Raw genomic sequence first — 12367 nt, 5'->3', positions numbered from 1 at the left:
CTCCGACAGTGCAACGAACTGAAAGCCCTATCATCAACGTTCTCTTTCCCTCTATATAAGCGGCACCCTGCGTTTAGCCTGATTTCAGCACGGAAAGCGTTCTTCAGTTCAAATTACAAAAGCTTGAGCTTGTACTGACAATTCAATGGCGGAGGAAGTGATATTGTTGGACTTTTGGTCGAGCCTGTTCGGGATGAGGGCCAGGATTGCCCTGAGAGAGAAGGGCGTGGAGTTCAATCCGAGGGAGGAGGATCTGAGCAACAAGAGCTTCCAACTCTTGAAGATGAACCCGTTACACAATCAAATCCTTGTCCTCATCCACAATGGCAAGCCGGTTTGTGAGTCCCTCATCATGGTCCAGTACATCAACGAGACCTGGGGTTGTGAGTCTATTGAAGATATCACCACCTTATCTCTCTATATCTTTCTTGATTATTCTTGACCTTTCGTATTTCAATGACTAGTTAATGTGATTGTTTATATTTGGTCTTGACCTTTCGTGTTTCGATATCTAGTTAATATCAGATAAATATATAGTCATTTATGAGTCATATCAAGAGTCATGTATTATGCCTATATAAAGGCAAGTCTAGTCAAAGTATTTGTAAAGTGAATCAAGTCATAATAAAATAGTTTATTCCTCTCCTCTCCTTGAGTGTTTTTCCTTGAGAGTTACCAATTAAAGTCGTTCACCTTCAAGAGTTGCCGACGATAGTTACCGACGATCGAGGCTTTCACTTTCAAGTGTTACACCTCTAAAGCTCAACAGAGTCTCCTCTCCTGCCTTCGGATCCTTATGAGCGTGCCTGTGCCAGGTTCTGGGCCGACTATGTGGACAAGAAGGTAAGACAACAACGCCTTAATCTCTTGAACATTTCCTTAGTTAGTGCGCTTAACATCAAGACATGAAATGATGGTGCAGATGTACTCGGTGGGGCGAAGGGCGTGGCTGTCGACGGGGGAGGCGCAGGAGGCGGCGAAGAAGGACATCGAATGCTTGAAGGTGTTGGAGGGAGAGCTCGGGGACAAGGCTTACTTTGGCGGTGAGAGGTTTGGGTGTGTGGATGTGTCGCTAATACCGTTCTATAGCTGGTTCTATGCTTTGGAGACATTCGCCAACTTCGGCATGGTGGAGGAGTGCCCCAAGTTGGTGGCATGGGCCAAGCGGTGCATGCAGAGGGAGAGCGTGGCCAAACTTCTGCTTGGGACACTCTGCTTCGATGTTGAAGTTCCCAAACGTCTCGTAGTAGTAGAACCAGCAGTAGAAGCTGAGCGATATGGTTGCTCAAAGATAACCATAACTCGATTTGATATTGAAACATATACATTAATATATATATTTGATAAAAAGTCCTTTGGTTAAAGGATTGGAGTTTCCATAATCCATCGAGAAGATATATACAACTCCAACAAAGAGCTAACTTAGAAGTTCAACATAGTGATATGCAACTCATACCAAAAAATTCCCACTATCAAATTGTATTCCTGATAACAATAATGCTCTTATCGTACTTACGACTCGCTGAAAAACTTGAAAAGTAAGTAAGATGAATGGAATGATCAATCACAGTTCAGTGAGTAATACATCTCTTCTAAGCAGATCGAACATTCACTATGTATCTTCATAAACTAATATCACAAATCACCAATTCTAAATCCATAATAAAATATATGCAAAATATCAAAAGTGAATGATATCTTTTCATCAAAACTTTTTACATATATGATCAATCAACAATCTCAAATTCAATGGTCTATTCTAAATATAGTCACGCTTAATAACCTTGTCAAAGGCAATCAAGTTTACCCCCTTGATTAGGTCTCTACCTATATCTGGTTTGACCCAGAAGGACATCTTGATAACAATATGCATACTTACCCTCTCAATGGGTTCTAATCATAACGATATGAGCATAATCCCCAATATCATTCTCCAATACCCACAAAACAAATCCATAACTCATTCACAACCCGAATCATATAACCTTTCAATACATTTCATAAAGTATTTAACAAATCAATACGTATAGCTTTTGGGAATTCCCTTCACAAAGCAATTAATCAAAACATTCACAAATGATCGTTTCAAACTATTTCAAATAAGGCTTTCTAATGCCTTTTCAACCGACTAAAAATGTACTAAAAGTTCGATCAAATTTATGCAAGAAATATGCTCTTTCATAACTCATACTATATTAAATCTCTACCACTTTCAAGATATGATCTTGTAAATTCATGAAGAGATAGTACAATTCATCCGGAAAAGCCGAAAACCAACTTACAATGGTTACTCAAGCCGATGCACCCGCATTCCTATCAATTAATCAAAAAATGATATAAAAACCAAGTAATACACTACTCTAATGAATGACTCGACTAAACTATGCTTAATTGTCAATAAAACGAATTCCACACACTGACGAAGAAACTCGTTTATAACAAACGTTCAACTTTGCCCATTACGTGTATTGTCCATTACGCGTAACTCGCACATGAAACTTTAGAAATTCATTTCGATTAAATCGTACTTCAAAATCGATTTTCGTCAAATCCCACAGCTTCGCATTGCTCTAAACTATTATATATATATTATATATATCCATAACTCGACAACTCCTCCATCGAATTTCAGTTTAAAATTGACATAACTTCAGATTTACGACCTAACTTCAAAACTTACTTCGGTTATACGAATAATAGACTTGAATATTTACCCGGCATTGCAATTCGGAGTTGATTCGGGTTGTTGGGACATAGAAAATTTTCTCTCTTTTCCGCTTTTCCTCTCTTCACGGACGTGCTCTTTCTATTTAAATTTTTTTGTTTTGTCCGCCGCTCGCGTGAATCATCTAGAGGAGGAAAGAAAGATGGGCTGAGTTTGGCTTCTAGGAGACAAGGGCTTGTACTTGTTAGGCCCATCTATTACAATATATATTTCTCGTTCATGTGACACCTAAGCCATGATCTAATCAGCTCGGGCATGCAGACTAGACTTGGACAGTTGGACCTCACAGTGACGCACGCAATGACGATATTAAGCAGCCTCTCCCCACAGTGCAACGAACAAAAAGTCTCATCATCAACGTCCTCTTTCCCTCTATGTAAGTGGCACCCTGCGTTTAGCCTTATTTCACCACGAAAAGCATTCTTCAATTCTGTTCAAATTGCAAGAGCTTCAGCTTGTACTGACAATTCAATGGCGGAGGAAGTGATATTGTTGGACTTTTGGCCGAGCATGTTCGGGATGAGGGCCAGGATTGCCCTGAGAGAGAAGGGCGTGGAGTTTGATATGAGGGAGGAGGATCTGAGCAACAAGAGTCCCCTGCTCTTGAAGATGAACCCGGTCCACAAGAAAATCCCCGTCCTCATCCACGGCGGCAAGCCCGTTTGCGAGTCCCTCATCATCGTCCAGTACATCGATGAGACCTGGGGTCACGAGTCTCCTCTCCTGCCTTCAGATCCTTACGAGCGTGCCCGTGCTAGGTTCTGGGCCGACTACGTGGACAAGAAGGTGAGACAACAACGCCTTAAATATTTCGAACATTTCCTTAATAAGTATGCTTAACATCAAGGCATGAAATGACTATGCAGATATATCTGGCGCTGCGAACGTTGCGGCCATCGACGGGGGAGGCCCAAGAGGCGGCGAAGAAGGAGTACATTGAGAGCTTGAAGGTGATGGAGGGAGAGCTCGGGGACAAGGCTTACTTTGGTGGTGAGAGGTTCGGGTATGTGGATGTGTCGCTGATACCGTTCTATAGCTGGTTTTATGGTTTGGAGGTATTGGCCAACTTCAGCATCAAGGAGGAGTGCCCCAAGTTAGTGGCGTGGGCCGAGCGTTGCATGCAGAGGGAGAGCGTGGCCAAGTCGTTGCCCGACCAGTACAAGCTCTATGAATACCTCTTGGAGCGCACGAAGAAGCTTCAGGCACAATAAAAAACTCTATGAATCTGACTATTGATCATCTCATCGCTCTTTCGTTCAATAACCCCTCTCCTATGGAAGAGGCTAGCTCTTTTGGTACTTCTACGATTTCCTCTTTGTACTTCACAGTGCTTCTGGATCAGCTAAATAACTATATACACCATCTCACGGTACGGTACCGTTTAGTATTATGTTCTACATTATTTGCGCCGTGTACGTCAAATGAGCAATGGAAATTGATCAATCCGGTCGTCAATTACACGTAGTGTTGCGAGAGAATTTCTCATCTTTCAAAATGTTTTTGATGACAAATCCTCTCAAAGAAAACAAATCTATTTAGCACACGTTGAGCATTCACTCGACAAAATGAATTTCACTCAAGTTACCAAGCCGCCTCCCATGGCTGGCTAAAAATATGCCGTGGTTCTTTATTTCTCTCTCACACGTGCGAGCATAGACACACACAATATATTTAAGACACATACAATGAATTTCTATGAGGAAATTTAAAGTGAAGCGAACACTGGAGGAGGTCTAAATGATGATGAAAATGCATTTGAGGTGCTATGTGCTCGAGTAGGTGCGTATGCGAGCGTTGTACCAGTATAATTGTTTGGGATGGATGACTGCTGCTGGCAAAATCTTGTAACTGCTATATGTCAGTTGGACAATAGATTTACCTAGGCATCGTGAAAGTGTTTCTCGATGCACTACCAAGCGATTTAGGGGAGAATGTTTCTTGTTTGGTGGTATTTTTCTTGAAATTATTTGGTACTATTGCTATTTTTCTATGATAGACACTTCGCAAAACTTTGTTTCCGATTTAATTGGTCAATCGAGTGACTTTTCTTATAAGAATGAATAATTTTTAAATCCCCTGTTCTCTAGTTAGCATTTTTGTTTTCGTGTAGTGTTTCTTAGGTATCTTTGAAGAACTTTTCCTTCCGGTTTACATTTTCAATGAAAATAGGACATTGCTTGGAAAAAGAGCATTCAGTGAATCGATGACGGGTTCTTGCCACTAAAAGATTTTTGAAAAGGAACTAGTTTTGCAGGACTCTGGAACAAGTCTTGAGTTAAATAACTGAAAGTGGATGCCATTCAGTTCCTAAGCACCTCATTGCACAGTCCTCTACAATTTTCTCCGCAAACTTACTGCTTACTGCTGAAGATATCAATGGGAAATGTATCGCCAAAATCGGCATATGGATGTTAAAGATAGTTTTAAGAGTTTATATGGGGATAGAGTCGAGTTCATCCTTGTGTCCATAGGATGATAGTATGTTCCGAGGCTTATCCGTTTCCAAAAATTTGGAAAATGTCAGCCACAAAAAAAGTCAAGGACGAGCTGATTGTGTCTAGGTACATAAACAATGAGAAATGGAAAACGAAATATATTTGTCGTTCATGGGACACCTAAGTCAATACCTTATCAGCCCCGGGATGGAGCCCAGACTTGGACCTGAGAGTGACGCGAGCAATGACGACATTGAGCCGCCTCTCTCCTCCCGAGAAAATATCAGGTGATCCGGGACCGCCAAGTCAGCGTGATCCCAGACCGCTCATGAAGCGCCACGTGGTCCACGTGGCGCTTGCGGGACCGGCTCGGCCGGATGAAAATTTTGCACAAAAACAATTATATTTATTATTTCTCCTTAGCCCTGTATGCTAGCCCCTCTCTCTCTCTCTCTCCTTTGCACGCATTTAGTTCTTCTCTCTCTTCTTCTCCTTTGTTTTCGCATTGTAGAAGAAAACCCACTGCTCTTACCTCTCTTGCTTTCAAATTTATTTTGAATCTCTGCGATTTCGCTCTCAAATTTGGCTCGGCTTCCTTGTTGCTCCGGCGCTCCCTCCGTGGCGTTGTTGCTCCTCCGGCGATCTTTCGCTCTCTGCTCAGTGCCATACCGTCGAGAAAGGCGCCAGCCACAAGCAAGGTTCCCCTCTTCTCCTCTTCCCCCGCGCCTGGATTCTTCGTCGATCCATTTTGTTGTGTGCCCGCGTTGAGCGGTTTTGATTGGTCTTTTTCTTTTACTTTTCTCTTTGGTGGTGGTGGGTTCGGTACAAAATGGGGCCCTTCTGGTTTTTTTGCCACCATTGTTACTGCAAATGAAAGCAAACCCAAGCATGATGCTCTGTTCTGAAGGGGCTGCTAGTTAATTTGCTTCGTGCTCTCGTTTGAAGGTTTGAAGGGATGATGACTCCGAGCCAAGGGCAAGCGGCATTGCTGACATTCTGCTCCTGCATTAGCCTCACTAGCGTTGGCCTTGTTCTTACAAACTGTTCCGGACATTGGTAACAACTGGTTTTGGATCATTGCATTGAGGCCCTTAGCGTAAGTGAAGATTGTTTTTTCCTTGAAGAGTCCGATTTCTAGCGTTCCTCATTTCTGAAGAACAAAAATCATCTGTGAATATGTTGAACCCTTGATATGATATTTTGCAGTGGAGCACACTATTGGATGCGGGCATCGTGGAAGGAGCAAATTATGGTAAAGATGATAGTGGCGGAAGACGGACGCTATCGGAGATCGTTGAGCAGACGAGGAAGGAGCTTTAGCTCAGTGAGAAAGGAATGGTTTATGTAAAGGGCATATTTGAGAGATGACCAACACCCCAACACTTTTGATGGGGTGGTCATCCAACACTCGAAGCAATACTTACTGCAGGGGCATGCTATTACTAGGAAGCTTAATTCTGATGGTAAGGTGGATATAATGCAGACTCTGCACAACCTAAATGAAGGTATTGAATTTTCTTGTTTGTTAAATGCCAGATTCCCAAAAATGGTTCATTCATATAGCTCATGACGATCTAGATGAGCTGCCTCAATTTGAACAAGCTTGGAAGAAAAATGCTAGAAAGCATTTGCCTGGTTGGAGCGAGCATTTTGATGGCCATGTTGGACGGGGTGAGTATTGCTGCGAAATTTTTTTTTTTCCGGCTGCATCTTTTGTGTTTATGACAAGCAAAGCATGAATGTTTCAATTTCTTACTACTGTTAGAGATAGGCTGCTGAATTCTGTGGTGAATTTGTTTTGCTGTTAAAGGCCTTAGCGTAACAATCTCAACATTTTGGTTGAACGTTTCATCACTTGTCTTGTGAGGGTGGTGTTCTTATTTCTAATATGCGCCTTTTGTTGGTGCCAGCCACAGTCAAGCATCGCCTTTGGCGGACAAGGATCATGAAGAGAGGGCAAAAAGATGTGAATTTGTGTGAGCTATAATGATCCACCGTCATCGACAATAATTTATGAGTAGGTGCAGAATGGCGGGTGATCTGGAGCTTACGTGACCGAGAATCCGCCCCTACAATCTTTATGGTTGGCCTGGGGTGAATGTGTTGTTTGCTGATGTATTAAAATAGGAAGCAAGGGAATAAGGTTTATAAGCTAAAATGTAATTCTTTGCTTGTCGACTTCGGTTTTGACCTGAGGAAACAATGCTGTGCATAGCTCCTGTGTGATGCTTGGACCTCTCAAAAGTAACGATATTGAAGAACTTTTCTTTACATCTATGTACCGTGTATTATTCATAAACGTATCAAAGCACTATCGAAAAAGCAACGAATATTGAGTGAGAATCGCCAAATTTTACTGTAGTTAGGACTTGGAAGTAATAGGAATGGAGTTGGGGTAGGATTTTCACGGCACCAGGCATCGCATCCAGGCATTGTTATATTCATTGAAGTGGAAAGATATCATCAGTCAATGCTAGTCTCGCTTGATGATATCTTCCTCTGTTTCCAATGACCAAAATAAGACCAAATCACAGTGTATAGGAACGAGAACATTCCATGCCACATTTAAACTTCTGACTAGGTTCGAGTTCGAATTTACTCTCTGAGAAGTGAGTTAGCCACTCCTATGCAATTGAATTAGATGGACAAGAGAGAGAAGAACCGCCTGGGAAGAAAAAGGAAGTACTATTTAGTTTGATTAACCCACCTCTTCCAAAAATAGGACCCCTTCAACTGAAAAATAAATATCATCGATGTAATCACAGAAAAATGGATCCTCTTGGAACCACGAACAGTTATCAGTATGGACAAAAATCCCCTTACTTCTCATCTAAATCCCCCCAAAAAGAAGGATGGACGTGCAAAAAATGGCAGCCCACGTTTATCAATTCATAAAGACCTAAGCTTAACCAACGCAATGGTAGTCTTGTGTACATTATGTTTTGGGTTACATCTCTAACGAAAACATCAAAACATGTTGAGCAAACTCCTCTCATCAGAATTGTCTGTCCAGTTGCCATTTTGTCTATGCGGGAATAAAAGGATCGCAGAGGGATCGTGTAGACCTCGCTCCTCCTGTGCTCAAGGCCACAAGCAGCCAATACAGTATGAGTGGAACACCTCGCTATTTCCTTAAACTCACCATGACCTGCATCAACGATTATATCGATAAGTTCACAGGCAAGGCACCTTGCGCACCAGGGAAAAAACAAATGCAATAAGCACTTGAAAGAAAGCATCATAAAGAGAACGAGCACGGGATTCTAGAGCATAAAAATGTATAATAATATGACCAAAAATCTAGTAGAACATATATATAACTCGCATACCTAAATCAATTTCTCTCAAAAGGCTTTTCAAATGGCTTTTGACCATTGATTGCAATTCGTCTTTTGCTCTACGAAAATGGCTATCTTCACTTCCTGCATAAGGAGATGCAGCCCCATCAGAACCGAGGCTGGATCGGCTGCTGGACTGATGATGCTGGTCAGGAACTATAGTTGAGCTCATCGCTACACATTTGTCCAGAAGTGCCCGGCCAGAACTACTGGGAGTTCTTCTGGACCACCATCTCAAGCACTATGAGAAATTTCACCACTGTCTAACACCTGCAAGTCGCCAGACCACCGTCCACCCTCGATTATGAATCCAGAATGATGCGTAACATACAAAATGGAATACCAGTAAAGTGCAGTCAAGTATCGTAAAAAATCAGTATTCAAGAGTCCCCGGTTCATGAGGAGGCACCGGACAGGACTCAAAAAGGATAAAAAAAGCATATTGAACCATGGCGGCAAAAAACGTTAGTGAAAGATCATTAAGCGAACCCGATCACCACGCATTCGAAGCGACTCAAAATCGGACCTTGGTTCAAACATTCTGTCAAACACATGGTGCACAGTGGACGTTCGAGCAATTAAAAACTTGAACGCACACCAAGACTGGAAAGAGATCATCAAAACACACTTGTCCAGCGACATACAGCCATAACAAGTTCAAATTCAATCCACTCAGAATTAAAATTTTCCATCTTAAAAGGATTGAAGAGACCATCAAGGCGTGGAGTTCGATATGAGGGAGGAGGATCTGAGCAACAAGAGCCCCCTGCTCTTGAAGATGAACTCGACACACAATCAAATCCCCGTCCTAATCCACGACGGCAAGCCCGTTTGCGAGTCCCTCATCATAATCCAGTACACTGACGAGACCTAAGGTCGCGAGTCTCCTCTCTTGCCATCGGATCCTTACGAGCGTGCCCATGCCAGGTTCTGGGTCGACTACGTGGAGAAAACGGTAAGATTTTTAGCGAGGCCTTAAATCTTTCCGACATTTCCTTATGAAGTGCGCTTAATATCAAGACACCAAATGACGGTCCAGATATTTCTGGGGGCGCGAATGGTGTGGCTGTCGACAGGGGAGGCCCAGGAGGCGGCGAAGAAGGAGTATGTCGAGTGCTTGAAGGTGTTGGAGGGAAAGCTCGGGGACAAGGCTTACTTTGGCGGCGAGAGGTTCGGGTACGTGGATGTGTCGCTGATACCATTCTATAGCTGGGTCTATGGTTTGGAGACATTGGCCAACTTTAGCATCGTGGAGGGGTGCCCCAAGTTGGTGACATGGGCCGGGCGTTGCATGCAGAGGGAGAGCGTGGCCAAGTCGTTGCCCGACCAGTCCAAGCTCTATCACTTCTTCTTGGCGGTCAAGAAAAAGCTTTAGGCGCCATGACAAACAAGCCTATGAGTTTGATCGTTGCTCATTTCATCACTCTTTCGTTAATGACCCCTCTCTTTGGATGAGGCTAGCTCTTCTGTACTTACTATGATTTCCTCTTTGTACTTTAGTGTTGCTGGATCAGCTATATAACTAATACACATCATCTCACGAATTCCGTTTGATTATGTTTTGCGTTATTTGCACCATGCACGTCAATTAAGCAAGGAAAATCGTTCAATTCCGTTGTCAATTACATGTAGTAGTCTCACGAGAGAATATCTCCTCTTTCAAAATATTTTCAATAACAAATCCTCCAGAAGACAACAAATATATTTAGTATGCGTTGAGCGTTCACTCGATGAATGAATTTCACTTGGCTTACTAAGCCGCCTCCACGTGGATTGCTAAAAATATGGCATGCTTCCTTATTTCTCTCTTGCGCCGCGCCTGCACAGGACACCCACGACATATTTGAGACACATACAATGAATGTCAGTTGGACTCTTATCACATGGACGTCCTCTATGAATAAATTTAAAGCAAAGCCAACACTGGTGGAGGTCTACATCATGATGATGACGATGATGATGATGATTAAGATGCCGAGGAATTTGCATTGAAACTTGAAGAATCTCTTTCTTCTTCGAGGATCGTCACCGAAACACTCGTCAATGGGCGGTTTGTTACTTGGCCATCTAATTACGACTCCCCAACAACGCAGAGTTAAAACTTTGTGTAATGAACCAGTTGAAGACAAACAACGAGAGCATATGATTATAAACTCGGAGGCCTCGGGATCCAGAGAAGCTTGAGAAACAGAGGAAGGCCGAATTGAGACGGAAGATGTTGCTGGCAAACCTGTAATGTACCCATGACCTTGACCAGAACCTTCCCTTCCACTAAAATAACTACCTCAGCAGGACATGAACTAGTATGCCTTACTTCCGGGCGACAGATTCACCTGGTAGTCCAACATGAAGACAAGAAAACAGGGTCTAGCGAAAGAGGAAGCAAAGTCCTCTACTCTACGCCCATCGCCTCGTTCAGCTCCAAGACCACGCCATCCACCTTTCAAGGGTCGGGGAGAGATTTGGACACACTCTCCTTCTCCATGCACCTCTTGCCCCATGCAACGAGCTCGGGATACGCTGCTTTGATGCTGAAGTTCCCAAACGTTTCGTAGGAGTAGAACCAGCGGTAGAAGCCGATGAACGAGATGTCCAAGAAGCCGAACTTCTTGCCCCTGAAGAAAGGCTCGTCTCCGAGCTCACTTTCTATTAGTTTCCGGCTTTAAATGAATTCCTTCTTTGCCGCCCCCTGTTCTTCCCCTTTTGTCACCCACACCTTCTTCCCGAGATCATAGAACTGCAAAATTGTAGATAATTATAATTTATTTCCTCACGGCGCCAGAGCGGGAAGAATCATCAGAATCATCACAAGTTGACTATTAGTATTAGCACTTCCTGCTTACATATTCATGCAACATCATCAATATCCATCATGTGTGGAATTAATTACAAGAATTCGGCTGTCCTACCATTTCTAGTCAATGTAGAGAGCCATTTTGCTGACCCTTCATCTATGCAATTTCCCTACATATTAAATGAAAAGCCATACAAAGACTAAATGACGGTGTATGGCTGATGAAGATTTAAGCACCGAGCCATGGACAGCGAGATCAGATGATATTTTTTTGCATTCTGCACGAGATCTAAATCGCCAATATTGATTACTCAATCAGAACGCACGTAAATGTCCACAGATCGAAGAATCATTAAAAAATGTACACAGCGATAAAACAGAGGAACTAATACCTTATTGTCGATGTAATCAGCCCAGAATCTGGCTCGGGCTCGCTCGTAAGGATCGGACGGCAAGAGAGGGGCGTGCTGGCTCCAGGACTCATCGATGTACTCCACAATGATGAGGGACTCTCAAACAGGCTTGCCGTTGTGGACTGGGTTCATCTGAAGGAGGAGTTCTCTCTTGTTCCAAAAGTCCTCTTCCTTGGACTCATACTCGACCCCTTTCTCGGCCAGCGCTACTTGGCACCTCATACCGAACATGCTCGCCCAGGAGTCCAGCAGGGTCACTTCATCGGCAATTGCCTTCAAAGTCTTGCATGTAAGCCTCGACAATCGAAGCAGAGAACACAGACGTGTGAAGGAGTCAACAATAGTGACTGATACCGAACATGCTCGCCTAGGAGTCCGGGAGGGTCACTTCATCGGCAATTGCCTTCAAAGTCGTGCATTTAAGCCTTGACAATCGAAGCAGAGAACATAGACGTGTGAAGGAGCCAACAATAGTGACTTCTGAGCAACCCCACGACACAAGACAGCTGAGAAACATTTCTAAACAAACCAAGTATTGGTGCCTTCTTTCGCTTGGGGTAATTGTTTATCGGCCATGGCTGCATATACGACACGGCGTTCGTCTGCTTATTTCCAAGACTTTAGTTTTATCTTCGTTGAACGATAGGAAGTATTTTGTAGAA

The 12367-nt window shown here is 43.1% G+C and overlaps 3 protein-coding genes, 1 long non-coding RNA gene and 2 pseudogenes across 8 annotated transcripts; 4 read left to right on the top strand and 2 right to left on the bottom strand.

Moving 5' to 3' along the window:
- The first annotated feature begins 46 nt into the window (after positions 1-46).
- Positions 47-1363, top strand: LOC115681172 (probable glutathione S-transferase). The gene is made up of 3 exons (XM_030605016.2): positions 47-380; positions 770-843; positions 923-1363. Exons 1-3 carry the CDS (start codon positions 146-148, stop codon positions 1361-1363), a joined length of 750 nt encoding a protein of 249 aa, XP_030460876.1. The 5' UTR covers positions 47-145.
- Positions 1364-3103: 1740 nt separating this feature from the next.
- LOC130139762 (glutathione S-transferase U19-like) lies at positions 3104-4119 on the top strand. Its single transcript, XM_056317439.1, has 2 exons — positions 3104-3511; positions 3592-4119. Exons 1-2 carry the CDS (start codon positions 3197-3199, stop codon positions 3934-3936), a joined length of 660 nt encoding a protein of 219 aa, XP_056173414.1. The 5' UTR covers positions 3104-3196; the 3' UTR covers positions 3937-4119.
- A 1536-nt stretch (positions 4120-5655) lies between these two features.
- On the top strand, positions 5656-7431 carry LOC130139766 (uncharacterized). Of its 5 annotated transcripts, none has more exons than XR_008817860.1 (5): positions 5656-5858; positions 6106-6256; positions 6367-6665; positions 6739-6831; positions 7071-7431. It is a non-coding gene; the product is annotated as an uncharacterized LOC130139766 (long non-coding RNA). The 5 variants fall into 5 exon arrangements; XR_008817858.1 differs by having other exon boundaries at positions 5657-5858; positions 6367-6623; positions 6697-6831; positions 7077-7431; XR_008817857.1 differs by having other exon boundaries at positions 5657-5858; positions 6367-6623; positions 6697-6831.
- Positions 7432-7888: 457 nt separating this feature from the next.
- Positions 7889-9215, bottom strand: LOC130139765 (uncharacterized). The gene is made up of 2 exons (XM_056317444.1): positions 8490-9215; positions 7889-8308 (listed from the first exon to the last, which is right to left on the bottom strand). The coding sequence occupies exons 1-2, from the start codon at positions 8668-8670 to the stop codon at positions 7980-7982; spliced, it is 510 nt and encodes a 169-aa protein (XP_056173419.1). The 5' UTR covers positions 8671-9215; the 3' UTR covers positions 7889-7979.
- On the top strand, positions 8948-10033 carry LOC130139674 (probable glutathione S-transferase; annotated as a pseudogene).
- Positions 10034-10941: 908 nt separating this feature from the next.
- LOC115666633 (probable glutathione S-transferase) lies at positions 10942-12281 on the bottom strand (annotated as a pseudogene).
- Positions 12282-12367: the final 86 nt, after the last annotated feature.

Source organism: Syzygium oleosum, unplaced genomic scaffold (assembly GCF_021117445.2).
Source record: "Syzygium oleosum isolate NSW1041296 unplaced genomic scaffold, Sole_v2.1 Sole_v2.13, whole genome shotgun sequence".
NCBI lineage: Eukaryota > Viridiplantae > Streptophyta > Magnoliopsida > Myrtales > Myrtaceae > Syzygium > Syzygium oleosum.
This window is presented reverse-complemented; position numbering and strand designations above follow the sequence as displayed.